Source organism: Varanus komodoensis, unplaced genomic scaffold (genome assembly GCF_004798865.1).
Source record: "Varanus komodoensis strain SLA01 unplaced genomic scaffold, ASM479886v1 scaffold22, whole genome shotgun sequence".
NCBI lineage: Eukaryota > Metazoa > Chordata > Lepidosauria > Squamata > Varanidae > Varanus > Varanus komodoensis.
This window is the reverse complement of record NW_025335606.1, coordinates 16,200,382-16,215,852: the sequence shown is the minus strand read 5'-3', so window position 1 is coordinate 16,215,852 and position 15,471 is coordinate 16,200,382. Positions and strand designations below refer to the sequence as shown.

Below are 15,471 nucleotides of genomic sequence, written 5' to 3'. Positions count from 1 at the left end.
TTCTTTTTAGTCCGCAATATGTATGTGTATATATTGTTGTGTGCACTTTACTACTTCCAATTTTGAACACATTCTCCAAACTGGGTAAAGCATTTGTGTGTGTGTTTTGACAAGTGTATCCATTTTTGTGCATAATTTTTGATACAAACACATTTTGTACGCATTTTGAGAAATGTGCGCATTTTCTTTTACACAAACTACAATACATATGTGCAACTTTCCAGTGGAAGACTGTGTTGCTGCTCATATTTAGTTTTGGGAAGTGCAAATTTTATAAGTTTGCACTGAAATGTGATCCAAATTTCTAACCCATTTCTAGAGTGAAAAAATAATACTTTTCAACACTTCTCTTGCAAAAGAGTGGTACTTTACTGAAGCAAAAGTAGTTAAAAGAACAGTAAATAACATTTATAAGCCAACAATTTCTCTTAAAGCAAGTGTAGGGAGTGATTAAACTCTATAGTTCTTCAAGTTCGGAAGTGCCATGTCTGATCTTCCCAAAGTTGTCAGTGTCCAGCTAAAGCCAGCAGGAACGAAACCAGGTGACCCTATTAGGCAGGGTTCATCAAATGAATTACTACACGAGGAAAGCTTTAATCTTAGAGCCATTCTCTGTACTTCAGATGCTTGGGGCACTTGCACACAACTATTACTTGCTGGGGAATGCTGGGAATTGTAGGATTTTCTTCTGCGTAAACTTGCATAGGATGTTTAAGAAGCATAGAAAGCTGGTGTAGAATCTTATCTATCAGAAATGCAAATTAGAGACTTGCTACTAATTCTGTCTAAAGCTGTGGTCCCCAAACTTACTTGGACTGCCACCCCGTTTCCTCTTGGGTGACAACCCTAGTGCTCCATGCTTCTTTCTTTGAGACAGAGATGCTAGAGTTGCCCTACCTTAGATGAATTAACCAATACCCTTTGCTTGCCTAGCTTCTCTCTCCCCCATCCCCATTCTTACCAGGGCATCAAGAGGAAGGTGCCATGGTGGGCAGCCACTTGCAGGAGGGGGGTGAGGCAGGCTCTTTGGCAGTCCTATTTTACAGACTTTTGCCATTTTGTTCTCCTAATGCCCCCTGCTCCTCATTTTCCTCACCGTCCCCCTGGCTCTTTCTACTGCCCGTGTGGGAGTGGTACCACTCACTTTGGGAATCACCTATCTAAAGGATTTAGAGATGGGATTTTTTGGCGGGGGCTAGGGTTTTTTTTTTTTTTAAAGAAGGAAACATGGTTGTACTATCACCTCTTTAAGGGGCTGAAGAACCATTCCTTCTCTCAGAGGAACATTCCCAAGCAGCCAAATATCAGCTAGAAGCTGGAAGAATCCCAAGACAAATATTGTTCATTTGTTCCAAGAGTCTCATCCACATTCAGGCTGAAACAGCTAATAGCCATTGAAGCAATACCAGCATCATGAGGCTGAGAGCATCTCTACTTTCAAGCACTGTCATCAGTGGGGATGTCGCAAGCCAAGTGTGAAAGATACTTACCTGCAAAGTGTTGCGCTATTAAGGCATGGCGGTTGGCTGGCTGTCAACACTGCCAGATAAGGGTCTGTTTCTGTTTAAAGCACACACGACTCAAACTGTTCTCTTGTACATCACTGAGCAGATGCAAAACTGTTGGGTGAAGAGTTACTGCTGCCATGAACTCTTCCAGTGAAGCATAGCCTGTAAGTTGGCCTCTTACGCCTTTCCAAAAAACGAATAAAAGCATTACAGAAGACACACAGAATTTGCATTAGGATGCTTGCTCCAACAAATCTATATATAGCTGCAAAACAGAAAGAATTACTATGGTTTAGAAATGTAGTCCATCTCATCACCGCAGAGACAGCTGGTACTTCGATGTCCTGTGTGACTTCTCAGTCTGCTGTCCAATTTTTAACTCTCCATGGCCAACTTAAAGAGCTCTTCTTTTGATGGTTCTTTATCTTTAATTGGACTTGGCCTGGACAGCCCTTCAAACAGTGGACATGTTAAGAATAGTGTAATATCCTTTAATATTCCTCTTCACGGTTTCCATTTGTGTTATGTCACCCCTTACTGGTGAGTTTTAGATATTTACTGGAGACCTTTCCCAGCCATGAGTGATCTTTGTACCAGTTTCATGATTTGGGACATCTATGTTCATGAACAGTTTTTGTTTGTTTTGATTCTTTTGTAGCCTACTTGAAATCAGTTTCACATGGCAAACCACATCAGTATTGTAAATAAATACAGAAAATAGTACTGTAATTTTATTTAAAATTAGGATCGTGGTCATGCTGCTATACTGTATCCTGTCAACTTGGTTATTATCCAAAATAATAACAAATATGCTGCCCATGCATATTTGTGAATAGGAAAAAACCTGCCCTGGCAGAATGCTGTTAAATGTTGGATGTTGCTCAGTCCTTGAGTTTTAACTGCTCTGCTGCACTGCCTTCTCTTGGAATTCCCAGTGGGTGGTACTGCCTAGTAGGCAGTGGCTAAAGTACAATGCAAGGATATGGGCAAGAAAAAATGACTGAATAATGTTAGTGTTATATGGCAATCATGTTTCTGTTCCTGATGCTACACCTGAAAGTGATTTGGTAAGCTGCTCTGAATATAGATATTGTCATCCTTCCCCCACCAAAAAAAAGTTAGGCTGTGTTACACTGTGACCTCTATTGGGCCCTAATATCAGTCTGTTTTTCTTTTCTTTTTACAACACAGCTCTGAAGCCAGTGTCTTTATAATTCAAGTGATAAAATGGTTGCTAATACTATTCTGATATTGGCCTTTGTGTGCAGATTTCAAGACAGATAATAAGGATATTGCTAATTACTATATTATTCATGTTTGTTGTTGTACCATAAATTAAAATGCTTTTATTTTAGTGCCTGTATTAAACTTGAAACATGGCTTAATCTTCCATTATCTTCCATCTTTTTCAGCACTTCTTCCACTACAGAATGTTCAGTAACTGAGGATAAAAGAGCAACACTTAAACTGTTCTCATTTAACTCTGTTAGAATAGAGATAACCACCTTGCATTCATCTGGAGGAGTGGGAAGCCCGATAGCTACAAACTCATTTCTGCTGACGGAGAAAAATATTTGTAAGTATATTTTGGTTTCATACTGAGACTGGTCTTAATTTAGACACAATCCTGTGCATGTTTTGACAGAAGAAAGACTAGAGCTTCCAGCATGCCATGTCAAAGCATGCATAAGAGTGCACCCTTTATCACTTCTAACTCAACAGGGGTGTTTGGCTGTCCAGCTGCAATGCAGTCTAGTATAAAGGGAAGACGTGCCTTAGGTTTGCATATGCCCACCCTTTAACCCTTTAAGTTACTTTAACATCTGTTTAAAGTAAAGGCAGCATACAGAGCAATTTATACAACTGGATCTTTGTAGGCCTTTTCCTATGTGTCCAGAATTTTAAGCATCTACCTCCATCCAATCTAAATCTTTTTATTCTTGCACTAAAGACCCTTTCAGTTTATGCTAATACATTTTGTTTCTTATATTCTCATTCTTCAGTTGTGTGCACAGCAAGTGAGGGTAACCAGGCAAGCTATTTTTATGGCATTTATATTTGATTCTTTATGAATTCATTGCATTGCATTGCGTGCTTGTGTGTATACCTACATTTATATCTGTCTCCCAGATGAAACACAGCCTGTTCAGAACTTTGCTCGCTCCATAAAATTCTTCTGTCACTTCTATATTCAGAAGGGAGAGCTCTCCATTTGGAGCATATGAGGATGAATTAGAAGTAATTTCCTATCTTGGAATTTAGCCAGGCAGTAATCTTCCAGAAAAGCAGCTCATATTTCATAATAATTGGGCCTCTGTTTATAAGTTGGAAGCCACCCAATTTTCTGTCAGCATAAGACTTTCTTGAGCAAGCTTTGAAACAGTAACATTCAACCCTGTAGATTTTCTCAAGGCTCAGTTCAGACATTGTAGCTTGCTTTCAGGGGCTTGGAGCAGACTTCTATTGGAATAGGCTGGTCTGGCAATCAGCCAAATGCCATGTAGCCAGAGATAAGTGCTTGTAAATCCCATAGTTTTCAATCATGTGCTTAACTGTATTCTGTTGAAATCAGTGAAATTTAATAGAGCTTAACTTCACCTTGGTCATGGTACTGCAAATAGGAAGATTATGGGAGTGAGGCTGAGACCCTCTAATCTTAAGAACATGAGCAATACAGGAAACTGCATTATATTTGGTCGGAAGATTTGTCAATCAAAAAGAATTGTCTAGGTAATTAGCAGCTCTCCAGGCTGCTCCCCACAAAGTTTTTGGACCATGGACACATTTGGGAACTTGAGAAACCAGTGTAGGCATCACCACAAAATGCCTAATTGCTAAATTGCTGCATCGGCATCTGCCTTTTTTGTCTCTGGGTCTTAAACTATGTCATATTCAGCAAAAACATTTGGTTTGTGTCTCCTCGATAAGGTACTGTGTAATTCAGCTAATTGCTGGCCATGCAATACACCTAATGTTTTGTTTAAACTTGTGTTTTAACCATGTCTAGTAGTTCCTTACTTTTGGAAGAAGATTATTAACACATACACATTTTCTAATTGTACAGTCTCTTTGATTCACTGATGCACATGCTTTTAAAAATTGTTTTCCTGCTTCCTGAAAATCAACAAATGGATGACACAAAACACAGCCAAAACACAAACATTGCAAAATTAGAAAACTAAGCACTCACCTTCTTTAATGCAATGTATTAAGTAGCTCACTTCACTTTCAATATGTAAAACTTGGCATATAAATGTCAGCTTCAAAGGAATACTGCCTTGGATATATGGCTCATTTTTGTTAAAGCCTATGTATAAGTGCTGGAAAAATATGTGTATAAATCTGTGTGTATATATATATTTTTTAAAAGGAAAAACTGACAGATGCCCTTTATGCATGCCACTGGAGGCACATGGTACCCGTGGTACCAACTGGGACCACTGCTCTGGGGTCTAGGGCAGGAATACTTTCTGTCACCTAATTTTTAAACTAGGGATTAAGAAATAAATTAATTTTGATTTCTGTCAGTGTCTCATTTTTCTAATAGGAAGTTTGGATAATCTCATTTGCAGCTCAGGTTTGAGAATTCCATTTTTCTAATCTACACGCATTTGTTATATATTTTCATGTGTACTTTCTGGATAGTTTTTTAGTATTTTAAGTATTTTCTTTTGAATCATTTTTATTCATCAAGTTGAATAAAACAACATCCTCAGTTGTTTATTATGTCTGTTATACTATTATTTTATATTATTAGTATTTTGTATAGTTTATGTATCAGATTGGTTCATTGTAAAGGGGCACATACAGTCTGATGAATATTAAAGGACAAAAAAAAAACTCGAGGGCTACATATTGGCTATTTTACTTTTTACATAGCCTACTTTCTGTATAGCTGGTCAAGAAGGAGTAACTCTTCTTGTTGTAGGAGAACAGTTATTATTATCACTATTTGTTTTATTTCTACATTGCCCAATAAGCTGAAGTTTTCTGATGAAAAAACAGATTTTAAGAATACCAAATATAGATGGGTTGTATCCGCTTGGGACAGCGAGATGCAAGAATTAAAAATGCTCTACAGCTCTTGATAACCAAATGGTTCTGACTGTCATTTCTTTCTTCCCCCCACTCTCCAGCATTTATTCCTCCCACTCCAAAGATTCACAGCTTGACTCCTAACTACATAACTGACAAGTTGGATCTGGAATGGTATGATGGCGGTTCAGCCTTTCCATATGAAATAGATGCCACCTGGGAAATCCAGATCCTACGAAAAGATCCCATGGTAGAAGTGGCTCTGGTAAGCTGTCCTGCTTTACTCTTCCATTACTTGTACATGTACTTGTTCCATCCTAGCCTTGAGATGCAATGCTTTAGAGGGAAACACACACACAAACAAAACTCTGCTATGAAATGCAAAAAGTATTTCTAGAATGTTTACATGCTTTTATTTTTTATTGTATTTATATGCCACCTTTTTTCTTTCCAAGGAAGCTTATGTAATTCTCTTCCCCCTTTCATACTTAGTCTTACAAGAACAGCCCTGTGAGGTGGGTTGGGCTCAGAGTCTGTGACTGGCCCAAAGTGGGCTCCATGGCTGAGTGGGGACTAGAACCCAGATCCCCTGAGTCCCAGGCCCTCTTTCTTACCACTGCACCACACTGGCATAGGACACAATTGAGTCTGTTCAGGCAACCTTTGAGTTTGCTACTGACATTGCTGCCCCCCTGTTTCTTTATTGCATATATTATTTGCCCCTTCCCCTCAAAGAGCTTGTGGCAGCATATATACCCCAATTTCATTCCTACAACCATGTAAATGTTAGGCTTTCTAGGCCCAGGCGTGCCTAGCAAGTTTTGTGACTGAGCAAGGATTAGATTGCAGGTCTCCCCAGTCATAATCAGACCCTTCAACCACTGCAACCATACTGGTGGTCGAGAGGGGCTTGGCTCACTTCTAGTGTAATGTACTTTTCCAAGGTTGTCACCTCAGAATCTGAATCAGAATTGGAAGAGGAGGCAAGGTTGGGAATTTTAACTGATAGTCCAAGGCCAGCAGGCCCAGCAGTAAGCCAAGAGGCCAGTGAGAACCAGTCTGCATCTGGTTCCATGAGAAACTCTGTTGAACAAGCAGAGTTGCATGGGGGTGAACTTACCATGCGGTGTCCAATTAAAGGGCAGCCCAGTTGAGTAGCAGCATGAATTGTAAAAGGCAGAGTCAAATCCTTTTATTTGGGAAAGGAGGAGAGCTTTCAGTTTGACATCAACTTCTGTCTTTAAGTTGTATTTTCCTAATAGCTAGGATTTGAACTTCACTGGTCTCTTTGTCCAGGACTACACCAATGCTCTTTTGTATCACAGAACCAGCCCATAATAAAGACTTCAGTTAGAAGCCTTTTATCCAGACCTGCTTGGAAGGGTGGGGGAAGACTGGCTTATCAAAATTGGGAAGATCTAGCCTTAACTTGGTTGTTTTTTAAGACAGGTAATTCTAGGGAAAAAGGCCCTGTCAGCAAGTGCAGTTGTGGTGACTTTTGATACCCATTGGCAAAACCTTTGTAATAAAAATAGCTTGTGACTAAAAATGAGTCATTTGGTACATGAATAAAGAAATGATTAAATGTTAGAAGTGGGAGGTACCAAGAAAGATGCTGGAATCAGAAACATTAGTGCAAAGCTGGAGGTTATAGAAAGTGAAGAAAACCAGCAAGCTACAGAATATTACAAAGCTATAATATGGTCTAGTATGGTACAGAAGTTGAATTGCTGAACAGAACCAGAGAGAAGCAAGTTCAAATCTTTTCTTGGCTATGAAACTGAGTGACCTCAGGCCAGTCACCATATTTGTTGCAGCATAGAAATGTTTTAAATAAAATAAACAAATAAATAAATATTTCTTACTCTAAATTGCCTCACAGGTTTGTTGCAAGGAAAAAAGGGGTGAGGATTTTGAATTTGTTCCTCATCCTGACATTTATTTATTTATTTATTTATTTATTTATTTATTTATTTATTTATTTATTAAAACATTTTTATGCCACCCCATTCGCCAAAGCCTCGGGGCGGCTTACAACATTAGCCACCTCATAGTGAACTGTGGATAAAAATCGCATGATCAAATAAAAAACAAACTCTTCTTCCTTCCCTACCCAGCATCTTAATCTTTATTCCTGTATGTTGGCAGCACTGGGGCGAAGGCAGATGGTATCTGAGAAGGGGCCCACCTCTCACACATTACCGTGTGCTCAGACCGATTTGCCCAATTCTGAGGTGGTTGCCTTGGTAGATGACACTCCAGACTGATGTCCTGTGGAGTTTCTCAGCATCCTCTTCCATTCCACATGCTGTATGAAGCCTCTTGGAGAGGTCCTCTGGAGTTTCGGGTTTGGTGTTACCAATAAGCTGATGACACCCAACTCTATTTCTCTTTTCCATCTTATTTCAGCATCTGTTGGAAGTAGTGGAATAGATGAGGGCAAATTGAGGCTTACTCCAGACAAGACAGAAATGGTCCTGGTCAGTTGGATGGTAGATAATCAAATAGGGATTCACCCTGTGCTAGGTGAAGGTATACCTCTCCTGAGGACACAAGTCCACAGCTTGGATGAACTTCTGGATTCAAACCTGAGTGTGGATGCCCTGGTTTAGGCAGAGGCCAGGCGTGTATTTTCATAGTTAAAACTAGTGTCAGCTGCACCCATTCCTGGATCTTTGATTTTGCCACAGTGACGCATGCCTTAATTACATCCCATTTGTATTACTGTAACATACACTTTGCAAGGCTACTTCTGAAGTGTGTTTGGAAACTCCACCTGCCAGGTGGAGTCTGGGGTTGGCTACAGGGAGCATACAGCTCCCTTGCTGAAACAGTTACTTGGTTCTCAGACTGTTTCAGGTCACAATTCAGAGTACTAGCTATTACCTACAAAGTCCTATATGGTTCATATCCAAACAATCTGAAAGACTACATTTTAACCTATGAGAATACCCTTACTTTAAGGAGGTAAGAAGAAGGCCCTTCTCTTGGGCCCACTTATTCACGGGCCCACTTGGTGGGAACATGGGTGGCTGCTCCAATTTTCAGAAACTCTCTCCCTGAGGGAGGCTAGATTGGCACCATCTCTGATACGCTTTTGGAGGCAGGCAAAACCTTTTTGTTCTGGAAGGCCTCTGGGAATATTTTGGAAGACCTGAAGATTGCACTGGACTAGTTTTGTTGTCCAGATTGCACTGGACTAGTTCTGTTGTCCATATCCTTTATATTGTTTTCATTGCTGCTTTAATTTTGATACTTCTATAATTTTAATACTCTGGATGTTTTAACTTGGTTATATTTCTATTAATGTTTTAATTGTATACGTTTTGAATGTTGCAAACCACCTTGGGTCCCAGAGGGCGAATGGATAGAATATGAATAGTAGGCGGAGGAGGAGGAGGAGGAGGAGGAGGAGGAGGATCGTCATGTAAATTGGGATGATGTCTAAAATGCTGAACTGTAGTTTAAATGTATATTCATTAACTAGGATCCTAAACTTGATCTGTCAGTTTACCAATAAAAACATGAAGTGTTCAGACAATTGCTTTTTAAATGCCGTTTTGAAACATTTATTTTTACCTTTTTAGAAAACCTATCATTCAAAATTAACTCGCAAGAACACCCTTCTCCACTGGACTTGGACATCAGACCTGCCTTTTAATTGCACCACCCACTATGTCAGGATTCGCTGTTTTCTTCATGAGAATGCATTTGCTGGGAGCAAGAAGTGGAGTGAATGGAGCCAAATTGAAAGTATTCCTGGTAAGATGGTGCTGTTGAGAAGACGAAGGTAGTTTATCAGAAGTGCATCACTGATAGTATAAAGCAGAGGATGAATGATTTCTTTACATGCTGTGATTTCGTTGCTAAGAGTTGCTGTGATCCTGTGCAACGTGAATGGTTTTAAGATTGCTTCTTGTCCATCTGTCTTTGCTATTGCTAAAAATATGGAAACCTACAGAGAAGCACGAGCACTTCAGGTTTTCTATTAACGGTGTTTAGGAAATGATATTCGTGATGACGATGATGATGATTGTCAAAATTGGCCTTACATGGGAAATCCACTTTCCTATTAGAGGAAATAAGTGTTTTCTGGCTTTATGTCCAGAATGGAATCTTCCATTTCTCCATAGTTTGTATGGTTGAAGACAAGGAATACAATTGTTTGGCAACGGTTCCATCACAAATGCATCTGCTCCTGCTTACTTTAGATTCATTTCAATGCAGCTTACTCGAGAATAACTTCTAAGCTGTTGTGTCTATAGAAGTACTTAAAGGTCCACCTGCTCACTGAAAACCTAGGGAAAGTGACCCAGTGTTGTGCATTGTTCTCCTTTTCACTTCTACCCTTTCCTTTGCAGGACACGACACGGGCTTCTTTGAAGCAGTGTATCCCACAGACAGAGTGGTGCCAGTAGGTTCCAACATAACTTTCTGCTGTGTGGTGCAAAATGGCCATACTTGGACTGATCTGAAGTACAGTTCATGCCCACCACAGAACTGCCCAATTGAGATTCTTTCCAAGTGGAGCATTTCTATACATGCGCCAAATGTTCAATTTCATGAACCATCTGGGAATAATGCATGGTGTTTAATAAAAAACTCAACCACACCACCCCCTGGAACTGTTCTGTTTGTAGGCTGTAAGTATGCATGAATGTACACTTGTATAGTGATGACCATGAATTTAAGGAATTTGGGGAATGCGACCTCATCCAGTTTGGAAATATGGCTTAATTTGAGCTAGGATCATATGCTCTGAAGCTTAGGTCTAGCTTGTAGTGAAGCAATGTAGTGTTCAAACACACTCCCCTTCAAGGGCATGCTTTTATTCTTATGTTAGGCTGAAAACAGATTTAGAAGAAAAGCCATGAATACAGTATTGCAGTGACAGTACTTTAAAATAGGCTAGCTTGGGAAATGGAGTTAAGCCTGGTTGCTTACAGAATTCAAGCAGATACCATATCTTTGAGTCTTTAATGTAAGGGAGCAGACCTTCCTCTTTCTGAAGGAGTTGGCTATCCAAAATATAGGTTGTGACCCAGCCTCAGGCTGCCTAACTTTTATTTTAAAAAAATAAGCAGGAAATGAACTCTAGTGTGATCATGAGGTATCAAATGCCGTGTCCTCCAGGAGTGGCAGAGAAAGACCTTTGAACAATAAGTTGCAGGGGTCAATGCCAGAGGGGGTCTTTTCCTTACCATTCAGAAGCCTGCCCACACATAAGAAAACTACACACATTTTAAATAGTAGTACAGTTTGATGTACAGGCTCTCATCATGCTTTTCTGATAACCGTGGCTCCAGGAGGGTCCAGAAACTCAGGGAATTGTATCAGTCCATATCTATGGGATATGTGTAGCTCACAACAGTATACTGCTTCTGAAAAATCAATCCCATGTGGACTTCTCCTGCTACCATGATGTAGAAGCAAAGCTCAGAGGGAACACAGTGGGAGAGGGAGGTCTGTCGTCACCACCAGGACAAGTGTTTAGGCAGGGGTGTGCGTTCAAGCCCATAGGCCTCATTTTGCCTGTAAGATGGATTGTCACACATTCTGTAGAAGTAGAAGTTATACATGGTGACCATATATGAATGGAGTTCTTTCAGTTAAATAAATTCTATGTTCTTGACAACTTCGACTACTGTGGTGTAGGGTTCAACAAGTGTGCATATATACATGGAAATACCTTGACTTTTTTCTCATTGCTCCAGTACCCCCAGATATTCCACGAAACCTTACCTGTGAAACACACAATTTTAAGGACATAAGATGCAAATGGGAAGAGGGAAGGTCCACTTTCCTGTCTGGCTTGCGAAAAACAATCTATACTTTATCTGAACGGTAATTTTTCTTTCCTTTGGGAGGCTGTTGGGAGAATATTTATCAAGCTCTTGAACTGTCCAAATGTGGCATGTTTTGCAAGTACATGTTGTGAAGTGTTATTTTGAGGAGTCAAATTGCCATTTGTAGTTGATATTTAGGTCCTCCCATTGGGTATTTGGCCAAAAATAAAATTAAAAAGCTATATGGTGTTTGCTTATACTGTTCATTGGGCTAAATATTTCATGCATTCTGATTATTCATTGATAACAATAAAAGGCAAGAGAAATTCATATGGTGAAGACAGAGAACCAAAGCTTTCATGATTCCTGGTCCAACAAAGAGTGAATTGCAATTCAGAGCCAAAAGGTGCTGGCAGACTTCATTGGGTTTAGGTTCTGAAATGTGCTTTGGGAACTGATTATGCTTATTTCAAAGGAGAAACCTCTGAAAACTTTTCTAGCTTGGATTAAAAGCTGAGCTAGAGAAGACTTCCCAGTTAAAGGTTTGACTGCGGTTAGTCAGGCATGGGGAAAAAACCTACCCCAGGGAGGCTGTCTTAGTCCAAACTGGGGGAGTGTGCTTGTGTCTCAGCTTCTCTTCACAGAGACCCAGTAAGAAACTAGCAGAGAAACTCATAAATGTTTTGCTAGGGGGATCTATGAAGATGCCTCTTGGGATCATTTGGGATGGGACACACATCCGCAGTGTGTAGCATTAACTGAAGGGTTCTCCATTGGTTGAGATTTTGGTTCCTATCTCCATTTTTTTCCCGTCAGAGAGCTACTCTCTGCAAAATCAGCAGGACTTTTCCCATGCTTTGCTGAAGGGTGCATTGTAGAGCTGCCTCGATAGGGTTGGAAATAAATAGAGCTGTTTCTTGATTTGGGGATAAATAGCTTAGCTTTTTTCCCCAAGCAGTCGGATGGAAGCCAATGGGAACTCTCCCATCACTACATGGTACAGCTTAAGTTGCATCTAAAATGACTCCAAATATCCTGTGCTTAAATTTGTGGGGTTAAAACCCCTGCTTTTGGTATGATAAACATTTCCTCCAGAAGCTAAAAAGAATGCAAACTTTTGTGTGTATGATTAATCCTTATCAGTGCTGTTTCTGTGGTTGTTGCTCTTTTAAGTTCCATTCTCCCTGCCCTGGCTGGGGAACACAATTATGAGCAGAACACAGGTGAGCAGAATTACGGCCTGATGCCACATTGCCAATCAGAATTGGCTCTGATTACAGCACCGAGGACAATATAAGCAACAGCAAAAATGCCCAAACATTTCAAAAAAGTGAGGTCATTTTTCAGTGCTGAAATGAATTTTCATTTAGCTTGGTTATACTGAAAAGGTAATAAAGGAGAAACTGTAAAATTAAGAAAACACAACTATTTTAAATATCATTATTTATGGATAGATAAAATATAGCCAGTTATGATATAGTTTAATTATATTATATTCTGACTATATCCCAACTTACAGAGATGACAGATGTATTTAATTTAGTTTTCATTTCTTATGCTGCTTGCGTTTAAACCACACTCTTTTCTATACATTTGCAGAATATCTGGGGGAAATGTGACATATACAGGAGAGTCTGAACATTACCAGTGTACTTACCCAGTCTCGAACAATCAAACAATATACAACTTCACAGTTTATGCTTCCAATTCTCTTGGCCAATCAGAAGCTTCTCTTCAAATTGATATAAGACACAGAGGTAAGACTGACCAAAAATAAAACCCATTTCATACATTATCTGTCGGTAATCAGTTCCGCTTCACATTTCAAACCCCAAACAAGAATTTAACTGGATTTCAGAAGTATTCAGTCATATATTTAGCATCATGGACATGGCCTTACTGGATTGACCATACCTGGCAGTTCAGAGTGAGAGGAATGGTAACGGCAGTCCTTGCCTCCCTATTCTCCCACTCAGCAGTTTTGCTAGTTGGACTTCTGTCATCTGGCAAGAGCATCTTGGAGGGGGAGAGAAGGAGGGTGGAAAGGCAACAGGATGCCTCATATCCTGGATGCCCCAGTCATCTTCTCCCCTGCCCCATTTTACAACTCTCCAAGGTTGGAGCAGCAGCAGATGCTGCCAGCTGTCAGGGGGTGGGGAGGGGGTTGGAGCTCTGCTTCCCAGCTCCGAGGTTGCCATCCATTCTTTGATTTCAGAGCTGGGTATCTGGAAAACCCTATCAGTCCTTAGCCAAGGGTTGAGACAAATCCTTTTGGAATCCATCCCTCTAGCACTCTGCTGACTTTCTCCCATGCTTGGTGGGATCCCACAAAACAATGGGAGCCAAGAGGAAGTCCACTCACCCGGAACTCAGGATCAGGGCTGCTGCAAAGCAGATGGGTCTGGGATGCTGAGCCAAGGAACTCCAAGCGATTCCTCGCCCATCCTTACCTCAGACAATTTCTAGGAGCCATAGGATTGCTCCCTCCATTGTTTTTCTATTTCTTTCCTTGGACAGATTCAAAGCTTATTTTACCATCTTGATTAATCCAATGGGGCACCATTTGAGGGCAACTGCTTGTTTGCATTTGGAATCAAAATGGCAACAATCAGCAGTTCACCTGGACATTTTGCCACCAAACCTGTAACACCCCAGGTGAAACTATCCTCTCCAACAATGAAAGGGAAAATCCACCTGGCAGGCAGCCACCCTGAGCATAAGTTATGCGCAGAGGCAAGCATGCCTGTGCCTCTCTCTCTCCCACTCCTAGCTGTAGAGGGGGAAGTAGAGATTGTTAGGTTTTCTCTGTCCTTGCTGGGCCCCCCAAGGTCAGAGCATCTGTTGGGCACAGAGGCATCTCTTCTCTCTTCCACTCATCCAGGTTGAACCTTGGGAGGTTTTCCCCATCTGCACATGGGAGTACACTCCTGTACTAGCTCACAGTTTGGAGGTGGAGAGAGAAGAGGAGACTTTTTCTTGGAGTTTCAGAGACTCAGCCCAAGGTCACTGACAATTCTCGTGTGAGTCCTACTTACTGGCAAGTAGGGCTCACTGTAAGTGTAACCAAATGCATATGAGTAGCAGTTGTGGGAGTATTTTAAAAGGAATTTTCCCTCCCTCTCTAGTTCATCCAAGGACTCCTGCAGATTTAACTGTGACTGACAACGGCCCAACTAATCTCATTCTGTCTTGGAATTTACCTGGCAGCTTCAAGGGAATTAAGCTTCAGTGTGAGGTTCAGGTTTCCACCAGCAATTCCAGAGAAAAACTGGTAGGTGTCTTTTTATTTGCATTGTACTTTAATGGCTTTGGGTATATGTTTAGCACAACTCTTGCCATTTCTGTAGATGGCCTTCCAGGGCCTCCATACTGCTCAGTCTTCATGAACTGGACTGCTGCGGGAGCTTGCTGGTGCTTCTCCCCCCTTTCTTTTGTGTAGGAATCCCCTCTTTATTTTTAGAGCAAACCATGATGCAGCATTACATCTTCCCCTGCTTTTTCTTGAACGCACTCTTGCTTCCCTGACTGCATTGTGTGGGCAAATCCATTGTCTCCCCTTAATCTTTTTTAAACCCATCTTTTCTTTCCCCTTTTCACACTGTAGATCATCTTTAAACATGGCGACAGTTAGGGTTGGGAGGGACCTTAGAGGAATCTGTTCCTGTGTTATTCATGGACTTCCTTTCATGCTTGACCCAGTCTTGCAAAGCGAGCTGAGCAGAAGAAGTCTGCACATGTTTGTGGAACAAAGGTTGTGCAAGCAGCAGCCTTCTTTTGCACCAGGAGCAGCAGCAAAATGGCATAGAAGCATAGAAGAGGGATGCTAATGGACCGTACATGAAGCTCAGTTCCTGGTGAATGGCCCACAATCACTGGTGCTCTCACCAGGAACCGAGAACTTGGACTCAGGGCCACTGCTAAGCGGACTGGAGGCTGGGGAGCCAAGCCAGTGAATCCAGTGATTCCCACCCTGGACAGAGATGATGCTTGGGGCATGTGTGCATTTGGTGGCTTATTTTCCTGCTGGGTTTTGGTTGGACTGGCCCGTGCAGTTGGCCTTGCCTTTGTGATTGCGTTAGATGCAGCCTTTGATTACGTGGGGCTATTTCTTGGAGGAAAAGCAGGTCCCACACTGTTGTGCC

General features: G+C 41.1%; 1 protein-coding gene across 1 annotated transcript in view; it reads left to right on the top strand.

Moving 5' to 3' along the window:
* Positions 1-15,471, top strand: part of LIFR (LIF receptor subunit alpha) — a 93,543-nt gene that overhangs the window by 45,624 nt on the left and 32,448 nt on the right. Inside the window, exons 4-10 of the mRNA XM_044431097.1 lie at positions 2,921-3,084; positions 5,645-5,808; positions 9,131-9,305; positions 9,905-10,186; positions 11,258-11,387; positions 12,929-13,086; positions 14,455-14,600. Of these exons, the coding sequence (XP_044287032.1) occupies positions 2,921-3,084; positions 5,645-5,808; positions 9,131-9,305; positions 9,905-10,186; positions 11,258-11,387; positions 12,929-13,086; positions 14,455-14,600 (1,219 nt within the window). The remainder of the gene's footprint in view (positions 1-2,920; positions 3,085-5,644; positions 5,809-9,130; positions 9,306-9,904; positions 10,187-11,257; positions 11,388-12,928; positions 13,087-14,454; positions 14,601-15,471) is intronic.